Raw genomic sequence first — 13,186 nt, forward strand, 5'->3', positions numbered from 1 at the left:
CGAAAATTTTTAGTTTGTGGGACACAATTGGAGTGAACACAATTCGGAATCATGTTGGCTTAATCAATGCTTTTCCCTTTCATTTCCGTATCTGAAAACAACAGGTTAATATGCATATAATTCAACACTCACTTTAAAAACTCAATTTAGAATCATATAATAATTAATTTGATACTGAATGGACATTTTATTTCTGTCTCTAAAGTAAAAATTCATTTCGGAATATGTATGATAAGACTTTCTTGTGTTAAATTCTAACGTACCTTGTTTACATGTTTCGAACTATTTATGGGTCATCCTCAGATCTGGTCGTTGTTGGTCTTGGCGCCTCTTGTTTTTTTTCCTGTGAGGGTGTGTTCGTGTGGTATAGTGTAGAGTCAAAGAGTGTGTGTGTTCTGAAATTGAGTTGTGTGTTGAGAATTTCCTTGGGGTGTGTTTTCGTGTGTCTGTATATTTCATATTGTTCTAGTGTGTTTAGTTTCTGGCTTTTTGGTTGGGTGTGTAGTATTTCCATGTCTGTGTTGATGTCTCTGTGGGTGTGGTTAGCATTTGTGATGTGTTCTGCATATGTGGAGGTGTTTTGTAATTTTGTTATGGCTGTGATGTGTCCTTTGTAACGTGTTTGAAATGATCAGCCTGTCTGTCCTATGTAGAAGTTGTTGTAGGTGTTTGAGTTTGTATATGCCTGTGTGGTTGTATTTGTTTGTTTGTGTTGTTTGTATGTTGAGATGTTTTTGTTCTGTATGCGATGTTGTAATTTAATTTCTTGAATGAGGTTGCAATTTTGTGTGTGTTTTTGTGTTCCGTATGTTAGTGTGACGTATTTTTTGTGTTCTTGTATTTGTGTTGTAGTCTTATGTTTTTGTGATTATGTTTTGTCTTACGTATTATGTTGTCTATTATGTTAGGGTTGTATCCGTTTTCTTGTGCTATGTATTTGATTGTGTTTAGCTCTTCGTTGTAATCCTGTTGGTTCATTCTCAACACACAACTCAATTTCAGAACACACACATTCTTTGACTCTACACTATACCACACGAACACATCCTCACAGGAAACAAAACAAGACCAACAACGACAAGTTCTGAGGATGACCCATAAATAGGTCGAAACATGTAAACAAGGTACGTTAGAATTTAACACAAGAAAGTCTTATCATACATATTCCGAAGTGATACAGTGTTAAGAGTTGTGTAATCAAGATGTATAAAAATTCATTTCGTAACAAGAAGTCAATGACATGGCTTGAGACATCTCTTTCGTTGAGATGGCTTTCTTACTATTAAATCTCACACACAACATGTAGAGCTATTTTATTTAACTACTACCCACACGTGCAGTGCAAAACTAGGGTCCAGCTTGCTTTGTGCAAATGTTTACGTGAGTGTTGTTATTATGTCAGCAGTGTACTACATAGGTGCGAATGTTGAAAAATGCCAACATTATAATTTGTTCGTAGATTTTACCCTTCTGCTGGCTGCGAGCGACCATATTATGAAAGTCAAAACCATTAAATAATTATTATACAAGAAAATTATGGCAACAAAGTGCTTCACTCGTTACTAAAACATAGGGTAAAGTTGCCTAATTCCGTGATATCCATAATCTCGTGATACATTTTTAAAATTGAATGTCAGTCAAAGCGTTGACGTTCGACCATAGCGCCAGACTTTTTTCTCGAAAGATTACATTCTTCGCCTAATTTTGAGACATCGGTGAACTTCCTAGCAAGATACCCAACCCCAGGACATTTAGTTAAAAAAAACTATCACGGAATTAGGGGTATCACGAAATTAGGCAACTTTACCCTACAGCTACTTCAGAAATATGCGTGAGCCGAAATACAATATATCACAGTCTCACCTGTAGGTTTTTAGTCATATACTGAGAACACAAAAATGTTTCTCCTTCAAACTAACAAAATATTCACCATTCAAATTTTCAATTAAATTTATAGTTTATACACCAAGGTTGTAATAAAATTGTCCGCTATGAAAATATGCTCTACTTGAAGATTATATTTCTACCGTGTAAGAAATAACACTATGCAGAGTTTTATAAATTGCCTGCAATAAATTAATTGGTTTGTAGTTCAAATTATGCAACATTACTTAATTTTGATAAAATCACAAACATATATTTCATATTCGTAATTTAATTACCGGTACTGAAATGAGAGACTTCAACATTTTAGAAATCGTAGAGATTAAAGTACATCACATTTTTAAAATAAACATTCATTTTCCTATGTTAAGAGTAAGTAGGCGTATACATTTTTTCTATTGCATTTTAGAGTGAATTTTCATTAATTCATATTCGTGTCTTGGTTAGTAACAAATACCTACTAGCGAAAATTCACTCTATCGTAAATGTGGTAAAGTATAATGACAACTTAGAAAAACCATTGTAACACGTTGAAAGAAACATTACACATTTATGCACATATATAAGGATCCTCTGTTAAATTTAATTGCATATTTTCAGTGTTATAATGACATAACAGTGACAACAATCATAATGAAATTTACGGTTTGCTTTTTACCTGTATAAAAGACGTTAAGTGACAAAGGTATTTATAGACATTTATATTGTTTAGGTATCACAAAGTAGTAAAGCATTACGTCTATAAATTACCAAATTCTATAGTAGAAAAATCTGCAAAATATTACACACGAAGTTTGAATAAATGAATTAAAAATTGTAAATATTAATGTTTAGAGTCACCATGATATAGTATCTAGACTAAAGCTTAAAAATACAATATGTATTTAAAAATTTAAAATTTAACAATTCATTAAGAACCTTAACTACACTATCTACCAAAAAGTAACTGGGCACTGTTTTTGCCCCTTTAGAACTTCGTGGTACCACATCTTGTTGCTATAACAGCAGCCACCCTGTCAGGCATGCTCTCCACTAGTTTGTGTAGGATATCCACTGGAATGCGTCGCTATTCCTCTTGCAACATGACACTCAGTTGGGCAATGGTAGTTGGCTCCATGTTTCGGCGGCTACTATGCAGTGGTATGCAGACAATAACTGGCCTGCACAGAGTTCTGATCTCAATCCCATTGAGTACCTTTGGGACAAATTGGACCGGCGATTGAGGTCTCGGGAGATGCGGCCAATTTCCATTGTCCAACTGAGTGTCATGTTGCAAGAGGAATGGCGACGCATTCCAGTGAATATCCTACACAAACTAGTGGAGAGCATGTCTGACAGGATGGCTGCTGTTATAGCAAGAAGAGGTGGTACCACGAGATTCTAAAAGGGGCAAAAACAGTGCCCAATTAATTTTTGGTAGATAGTGTAGTATAAAAACATTTCAGAGTATTAGCCTATACCAAAATGAAATAAAGAGTCAATATACTGGTATGAATAACATTGAAATACTATTTGAGAAACAATATGAACACAAATTATCACATCTGCACATTTTGTAGCTCTCTGTGTAAAAGTATTGAATTAGAATATATTGTGTAAACGGTCATGTGGCTGATGTACCAGTGCTAATTCATTGCATATAAATTTGTTTATTGAAATTGATCTGTTTTGAATATTATTCAGTATCACAATTTTGCCATACAACTGTGCACCTTACAAAGTCCACACAGAGAACTACACACATGTGTACATCACATCGATTAAGATAAATTATATGAGTGGCAGAAGTTTCAACATTCATACCTTAAACATCGTCCTAGGTTTCCAATTTGGCTACAAGAAAGCAGCATGAGTGGGGACGAGAGAACAGCAATAGTTTAACCAAGGTAATTGCTAGGTACACATGCAGCACGCTCACATGCACCATGCTGACACTCATGCATGCACACTTCGTCGTTATACGTGAATGTGGAGCAAAGTCAGACGAACAGTAACATGGAGCTGTTTCTCATTTCGTTCTGAGACGCAGAATCAATTCAAAACATTATCTACTCATTTAGTTGGCACTCACGTTTAGAATGCGGCAGGCTCGATAATACACCTGAATCAAAATCGTGTGAATTGGAATGAGGTTCAAACTTGAAACCGGCCATAGTAAGAGATGGTTTTGTGTAATAATAATAATGAACCTTGAAAGATGACTTAATATTATAAAGTAAAAAACAGTCAATTAAAGTAAAATTATGTACAGTATTTGCAAAAAAAAACCGGACCGACCCTTGTAGTTGATTTCAGAGCCTTGTTCACTCCAGAGCACGACAGACTGGTAACTAATACTTTCGTGGTTCGAATCCTGCCTGGGAAGGAAAATTTTTTTGTTCCTTATTCAAATTTATTCTCAATACTTTTCGATTGCAGCGATATTTTACTACTTAATTACCTTATTATTCCCAGAACATGAATTTTACTAGCAATCGAAAAGTATTGGGAATAAATTTGAATAAGGAACAAAAAAAGTTTCCTTTCCAGGCAGGATTCGAACCACGAAAGTCTTAGTTACCAGTCTATCGTGCTCTGGAGTGAACAAGGCTGTGAAATCAGCTACAAGGGTCGGTCCGGTTTTTTTTTCCACTACTGTACATATAAAACAAGATATAGGTAAATTCCATAACATCATAACTAGAGACAGGATTTTAAAGGAAATCCCTTTTTATTTCAACACGAAACATGAAATAATTAATTACGATGTTCCAACGACCAAATTATGTGGTTTTGACTTCCCTTCCCCCCCTTTTTTTTCAGTCCATATTCCCTTTTTTTCCCTTTTTAAAACATCTCTTATTTTGGTCCTTTTCTGACAGAATATAGCAAACATTTAGATAATTTTCCTATATTTTTTTCCCGATAGGCCTCTAACTTCTTGAGCAAGTGAAAATAATATCGTTCTTCTTCTGATTCCAGATATTGAAAAACTAATAAAGTGTTCTGATTTATAATTCAGGATAAAATAAAATTTTCACCTCTAGTTTCAATTGATGTTGAGCGGTCATTTTCTGTTTATAAAGACATTCTGCATTCAAAGAGGCAGAATCATATTGAAACATATTAAAATGTTGAATGTGATCAAATACAACACTTCCCCTATGTTGTGAAGCGTTAAATACAAGCTTATGTGTGCTATGTGTATCCATGAAAGTGCTGAAGTGTGTTTTCAATTAAAATAGCATCTTTTTGAGTCCTTTTTGAAGTCCTTTTTTGACTATATCAAATACAACACTTCCCTTATGTAGTGAAGAGATAAATGTAAGATTGTGTCTGCCATGTGTATCCATGAATGTGCTGAAGTGTGTTTTGGGGAGTAATATAGTCCTCTTTCAAGTCTTTTTTTTTTTTTTGGCTATAACTTTCCCTTTTTTTGTCGTTTTTTGATGAAAAATTTTCCCTTTAAAATCCGGTCTCTAATCATAACAGTAGCCTACAGTACATTTTCAATACTCTCCTAGACACAACCTTCTCAGTATTGCAGACATCTTAAACATACGTTTTATTCCAGATTTAATACGCCTGAAGGAAGGCCGTATAAGAGAGTTTGAATGTACTTACTCTGCTTCAAGATTGTTTTACAATGTATTTAACATTATTGCTATCTATGAACACATACAGGGATTGCAGAGCTCTTTTTCGTAGACCATATGTTCGTGTGGTAAATTAGAAAAACTTGGAAATGATCTTTGCGAAATCGCTGTCCTTTATGCAGCTAGATGACAATAAAGAAAGAAACAATATGCACCAGTGGCGGCTATTCACAATATAAGAAACTTGATACTTGTCTTTTGCTGACATGTTGGTGTACAACCTTTATTGGGTAAGGAAATTAAGTGCAGAAGCACAAAACCAATATTATTTCTGAGGTACTACGTGAAATTAAAATTTAGTATTGGCTACTTGAAGCAACCGCCATTAAAAAAATTAAATAATAATAATAATAATAATAATAATAATAATAATAATAATAATAATAATAATAATAATAAATTAAAAACGACAAATATATTATTAGGTACTAACTACAACAAGCAAAGTTGAAATTATATTTAAAATTATACAGAAAATTTGTTTTCACTTATGGACATAGAATTGCCTGACATTTTGTTTTGCACATACGCTTAAAAGTTCCTAGGCTAAGCTAGAGGAAAATCTCAGATATCTATAAAGTGGTTTTTCTTATGGCATTTGTCTATGTACAAAGGAAATTCAATATATTCAGTAGAAGTAAATTTAACCAAGAATTATGTATATGAAATACAACCATTTTCACTAAATGTGAAATTTTGTGAACGTATGAAAATGATAATATACTGGAAATTGTTTCTATCGACTTTCACATTTTTACACAAGTGTGACAAGTAAAATAGTGAAGGCAGCTCTTCATGAAACATTTCACGAATGCAGATTCGACTTCCCATGGGGAAATAAATTTTCTCATGAAATTTCGGCCAGTGTATGGGGCCGGTACCCACCCAGTATCCTGATGAATTTGGGGAGCTATGCTAGGTTTCGAAATCGAGTTCCGTGAGCCAGCTGTAACGGTTAGGGGGATCATCATGACACACAAATACTGGTTGGATGATCGTTCACTTTACTGAGACATGTGGACGAGATGTTAACAGTTGGCTGGTCGGCATTGACCCATCACGGGCTGTTGCTGCGTTTATTTATCACAATTAAATGCCGATTTTGTAGACAGATCATATTGAAAATGATTGTAATAAACGTGCAGCATTTTATATAAATTTGTTAACGAATTATTACATACTTAAAATCATGCAATAAAATTCATAAAAGAGAACAAATGTCATAATTTTGGATTTAGACGGAATACTTTGAATTACACAGAGACCAGACCGAGAAGCACCCAGAAAAAAAGATCAGGGTTGCTTTTTCATCAGGGCTGCTTATACCCATCATGGCACAGTGAATTCAGAAAAATATATACTGAAGTTGCCGAGAAGAGGTCATTTCGACTCTGATAAGACTGTGGCTTATAGAAATTGATTTTTTTTTAGCAAAATCTTGTATCATCTCCAAGAGAGTTGTGAGAACTATTCAGAAATATCAAATCCGTATTCTTAACCGCCCAGAAAACTCTTCTGATCTAAAAAGATCCAAAATCTCTGGTCAATCGTGAAGGGGAGATTGAAAACATAGATTGAAAGGCGCAGTTAGTATAGCGCTGGTCTTCTGTGCCCGAGGTTGCGGGTTCGATTCCGGCCCAGGTCGATGGCATTTAAGTGAAATGCGACAGGCTCATGTCACTAGATTTAGTGGCATGTAAAAGAAATCCTGCGGGACAAAATATGATAATAATGATATAAAATAAATTTTATTTAAAACTACAATACAAGTACTGTCCGACCGAGTGGTTATGTCGCAGGGTCGGCGAAATGGGGCAAGTCATGTGACAGTTTACGGGGCCTTTTCCTTTAAATTATTTTAAACAGTTATATAATATTACATAAATTTCCAGTTCTGAACAGCAAATATTTTCAGAAAAGAGCCTAACACCCCAGCCTTTACAGAGCGGCCAGCAGAATCGAGATGCGACATAACCACTAAGATAAAAAAAAATATTGTACTAAACGTTAGAAAACTTTTAATTTTAAGACGACTTTGTGTTTATCTTAAGCAAACTTGTTTGCTAAAGTAGTGCATTTATTTCTTATATGAATGTATTTTTAAAGATAAGTGATCTTGGATACTGTAACAAGCAACAATTCTTCAGACACTCATTGCTAAAAGTAGAGCTTTTAATGCTAGAGAAGCGTTAAAACTGACTGTTTTAAAATAGCACGTGAAAAGTACTTTTAATACAAATTAATGGAAAAAGCATTTCTAACTCTGACTTCTGTTTTCGTCTATTGTCAATAGTTTTCCATCATATGGCACACGACAGTAAACCCAACAGATTAATAAAGCGGTTTAAAACAGCCGGGCCTACTTTCAAAACAACAAATATATTTATTCACATTTTCGACTACTGCAACGTACACAAATTAAATACATTTCTTCAACGATTATTTTATTGATAACTATATGAAATAGCAAGAATAATCATAAAACATTAGGGGGGACAACCTGGTTTGAACCAAAAACTCCACGATCTATGGGTAGATACTCTACTGAGCTATACCACCGGATGGTTATAAAGTGATACATTTTATTTATTTTTGAAGGAGGGAGAATACAGCAGTGAAAGTCGGGGGAATTATCTATACCAGCATGGATGAACGGCTGCCCAATTTTTTTTTTTTTCACAAATATATTCGGGGGAGGAATAAAATGTCTAGGCTCTGTTTAGGGCATAGATATCTGTCCGTTGTCACTGCGATGCCTTCAAACTTGTTTAAATTTAAATGACATGGTGAATGGTCCGATAAGCCGATGTCTAAATATGTAAATTATAAAATGGTCGTCAAAACCTTATCATCAGACAGTGGATGCGGGATGACTAAAGTGAAGTTATTTCGTATCGGAGTATATGGCACGTGCCGCGTCGTCCGTCTTTTGTGTACCTGGCGAGTACAGCAGCGTGCATAACGAAGGAACTCCGGTCCGTTCATAACGCAATGTGTGCAGTTGTGTTATCCTGCTCAAGTATTTAGTACGAGTTGAATAGTGTAGTGCTGATCCATTCATAATGTCGAAGTCAAAACGTTAAATTCGCTCAGAGATACGAAATACAATTAAGAAGTATGAGAGTGACATTTTATGTATTAAGGAAGACAATATCGTGTGTAAGGTATGTAAAATTGAAATAAAAACCAGAACAACTCAGGCTATAGAGAAACATGGCAACAGTACATCGCACAGGAAATGCGTTGAAATGAAATCTGAGGAATCATCATCATCATCATCATCATCATCATTTAGTTGTGCTCAGTGCAAATATTCTTCTAAAGAAATTGAGTGATCCCCATTTTAGAGGTTTTCTTCAGAAATTCTCTCGATACAAAAACTGTTTAAGCGACAGGCGAAGACGATTCAGCTTCGACAACTTACGAGAATATATCGTCGTTTACTGCAACGCTGGTAATTGCATCAATGATGACGAGGACTGAACTTGCAAGGTATGTACTACAGTACGTTATTTTTCTTTTCCTTCTTACCGTATGGAGATACAGTAGCATGTTGACGTCGTCTATTTACGTTTAAAACCTGTTCAGCCAATGGTATGAATGAATAAAATGTAACATATAGTAAATGTGCACCTACATTCAACGATAAGTCATCCCGCATCCACTGTCTACTTATCATAAACAGAATTTTATTTAAACTACATAGTAGTATTAATGATACATGATGAACGTTTTCGGCTACATAGAGCCATCTTCAGATCTATTAACCTTCGTGTGCATCATTTCACGATGTGTTTCCAGTGTGTAGGGAAAGTGAAGTATTAAACCTACTGCGCTTTTCATATGACAAGCGATTTGTCCTTGAGAATCTCGCAACCAATGTCCAAGAAAAGGAGTAGGCTTTCTCTATGGATGAAGCGGTAAGGTTTCACCAATATTAGTGTCCATTGGCTGTTGCGTAATTCGCTTCCCATTTGAAACGTAAAGTAGACACTGCTAAGTTGAAGATAACAGACAACAAACAAACAAAAACGAGTTAAATTCGTGTTATATTAAGTTAGTTATTCTTCACGTTCGTATATCATCGCTCGTGTGACTTGTTTCTTAAATTTTTTAGTATTGCCAAGGTATAATATTATAAAAATGAGTAGCCTACAGATCGAATGCTTAAACCTACGATAGCGGGGATTGGTTATTATTTGAAACGTCTGTCCTTCTGAATGAGAGCGAAGTATTCTCAAAAATCGTTTACGAAGCAATCAAAGAAGATTAATTGTATATGCCTTTTTCTCTTATTTTTTTTCTTTGCAATCGTAAATATATAGTATTTAGATATATAGGACAGGCTAATATTCACCCATAATGCAAAGAAGTATTAAAATACATAAGGGAGGGGGAAAAAAAAACTTAAATTCTACAGTCTATAGCAGATCCATATTTTGTATTCCTCTGAATTAAGAACCTTGAAAATGGAATAAAAACAATAAACGTAGGTTTGTGAGAAACACTTTTAAATAGGCTAAGAGGATAAGTTAAGTTATCTGTGGAGAACTATACGATTTTAAATTAACACAAAAATGAAGGCGAACAAATGGAAGGAACACAGATACTAAAATAAGTTTGTTTCAGCAAGCAATTCAGAAAGCGTTACGAACTACTACTGAACATCTTTCGACGCATGCACTAGTTGAGTACGTTGTCAGAACTAGTTCGGAATTGAAAGGTTTTTTGAGTGTTGTTTCACAGCCTTCGGAGTTTATTCTGATATTAAAATTATATTCATCTTCCGAACTTAATTCGTCATAAAATATATCACTATCACCTTCCAAATTACTCATGATCGACTATTTTTTAATTTTAGCCTGCCCAGTCTCGAAGCATTTTAATCTCAATCTCAGATAAGCCATCTGCGCAAACGTCAGCAGTTCAGAATTCCCAGTTCCTGCTCTTAATCGAGAATCAATTTCACTCGTTACGAACTAGAGTTGGGCAACATGATTCTTATTCAGAAATCGATTCTAACGATTCAATCATACATTACGAATCGATTCGAACGATTCGTTCAAGATTCTTCCCAATCTGTGATTCCAACTATTCTTTTGAATCGCAACGAGTTCATGATTCTTCCCAGTCTGCGATTCCAACTATTCTTTTGAATCGTCAATGAATGACTCACAGGACACTTTCCTTTGCAAATCACGGGTAGAACAAAAATGTTCTACATCTCTCGCATAGATGGCATACAAGGCGAGACACTGAATTGTTTCTTTCTCATTGGCTGGAACCATTCATCATGACCTACATTAGTCTACAAAATTATCCAAAATAGTGTTTCTTAATTATAATTTATCAACTGAACTTACTATCAAGTACATTTTTTGCATTACATCTCTATTTAACTATGCAAATTTAAATTTCTTGTTTATTATTTTTCACACTTAACAAATGCAGTATTTTGATTTCACTCTCGCTCGGAAGCATTCGGCACGGTTCGAAAATGTCCGCTGACAGGTTACATGAAACAAGTAAATAGAATCGTGGGTTACGATTCGTTACTATTCTTTTGAACGACGATTCGTTACGATTCTTTTGAACAACGATTCGTTGATACCACAAATCGATTCTTACGATTCTTTTTTATTAGTCGTTCGAATAAACGATTCGTTCACGAATCGACCCAACTCTATTATGAACGAGTTCCCAAGCACATTGCAACAGGAAACTGGGAATTTAGAATCGGTTTAGAATCAGTCTTGTTGGGAACGCACATTGAGTTACTGCGCATGAGCACACAGTTCAGAATTGATTTTGAATCGTGCTGGAACAAACATAATTAATAAAGATCATATTAAGAAATCAACAATCAGTTTCTGTACAGACCTGAAACTTCGACAATCCAAGAAAAATGGTAACAGGTTTGAACAGTTTTAACTGTCAAAACGTAATGAAATCACAAGAGATTTGAAAGCCTAATTAAGGCGTTCTCTGGAACAAGAACTTAATTGCAAAATCTTGAATTTGAGATACAGGGCATGAAACATTTTAGATCTCGTAAAACAGCATTACGCAGAACGAAATTCAAATGTTTCTAGAGGCTTTGTGTTTGTTGGAAGAAATAATACTGTATTTTGTCAGGAGGGAGATGCGTTACTAAGGATTCAATTTCTGGAAACGGCAAAACGACATAACGTACAATAAGTTGTTATTCCAGAGAATTCCTCAATTTATTCTTGTGATAAGGGATTTTATATTCTCAGTGTACAATAGTCGAAATGTAAATAAATATAACAACGAAACTAATACCTCGCTATTAATTTTTTATTGATAGATATTGCAAAATATATTTATACTAGTGGCTTGTGCAGCAAATTCTGCAAACTAAGTTCATTAGACGTTCAAATAAACATTTTTCAGATTTATTTTCAATGAAGAATACCAGACATTCTGAAAGTTATTTGCTTCCGTAATAATGAAAGGTACTCTCTCTCGAGCCAATACTGAAGAGAACCACTCATATAAATATCTACTCCATACCGCCATTAAATATATGAAAAATACCCAACCCCACTTGACTAATAACTATAAAAATATTTGATTTTTAATAATATTATTATCTTACGTAAGTTTCATAGCTTTCAGTAACATATACTATATAGCCGCCACTCAGTAAAATATAGAAATCAAAATCTAATTTGTTATTCTCTACATCTACTTACATAACCCCAAAACGTTTCACTTTCATATCATCAATATAGCATTACTGTGTATAATTAATGAAAAATAGTCAAATCACGGCATTAACTATAATAATATTTCATTTCTAATGGTAATAATGTTATCAAACCACCTCAAGTTTTGTAGTTTTTAATATCCAATACACAGCTGTATCCAGAAAATTACATACTGTATCACAGAATCGAACCTGTAAATTATTTTTAGTAAGTTAAGTTTTTAATAACCAATTTAATTTGAGCTCTAAATATGTCAGCATTCTTGCAGATAATGGCCTTCGTGTAATATTGTTTACTGTAGTGTGTGTTTTGTTTTATTCTGAAATGCAATTAGCTAGTTCTCAAAACTGACGACAGATGGATTTTGGAAAATAGGAAAATTATGTCGAAAAATTGACATTTCACTCAAAAATACTATTTTTCTGAAAAACTTTAGTTCCAAGCTTCAAAATGAGGTGTCATTTATTAAAATCCGTTCAACCGTTTTCCCGTTACCAGTTCAAATTATATATATATATATATATATATATATATATATATATATATATATATAGATGCGTTATGAAATGCAATGTTAGAAACGGTTTGCTGCAACTGAATAACAATTTGACCTCTTATACTGTACAAGTCATGATAGCAAAAATTATTTTTTTTTTCCAAGTCGAAGTGTGTAGAATTTTAACAAAATTTTAAAGGCTATTATGTTATTTTAGGCCATCTTATTACCGTTTGCATGCACTAGAAACACAAAATGTACAAATCTTTTATTGTAGTCTATAGAAGAGATATGCCAGCTCTTCGACAACGGTAGCATCTCTTTGTCCTTGAACCATGAAGATTATCTCGGCCGCGAGACATATCTTCAATAGAGGATGTTTTTTAAACGCATTATAGGCTTCTGCTGTTTTGTTCTCTTTAGGCCTACACGTAATTTAC

General features: G+C 34.2%; 1 protein-coding gene across 12 annotated transcripts in view; it reads right to left on the minus strand.

Moving 5' to 3' along the window:
- Window positions 1–13,186, minus strand: part of LOC138710493 (collagen alpha-1(XVIII) chain-like) — an 864,740-nt gene that overhangs the window by 80,786 nt on the left and 770,768 nt on the right. For 9 of the 12 annotated variants that reach the window (XM_069841426.1, XM_069841424.1, XM_069841425.1 and 6 more), the window contains one exon: window positions 3,688–3,717. The exons of the other annotated variants lie outside the window; for them this stretch is intronic. In XM_069841426.1, coding sequence (XP_069697527.1) covers window positions 3,688–3,717 — 30 coding nt within the window. The remainder of the gene's footprint in view (window positions 1–3,687; window positions 3,718–13,186) is intronic. 12 annotated transcript variants of the gene reach the window in all.

This window comes from Periplaneta americana, chromosome 12 (genome assembly GCF_040183065.1).
Source record: "Periplaneta americana isolate PAMFEO1 chromosome 12, P.americana_PAMFEO1_priV1, whole genome shotgun sequence".
Taxonomy (NCBI): domain Eukaryota; kingdom Metazoa; phylum Arthropoda; class Insecta; order Blattodea; family Blattidae; genus Periplaneta; species Periplaneta americana.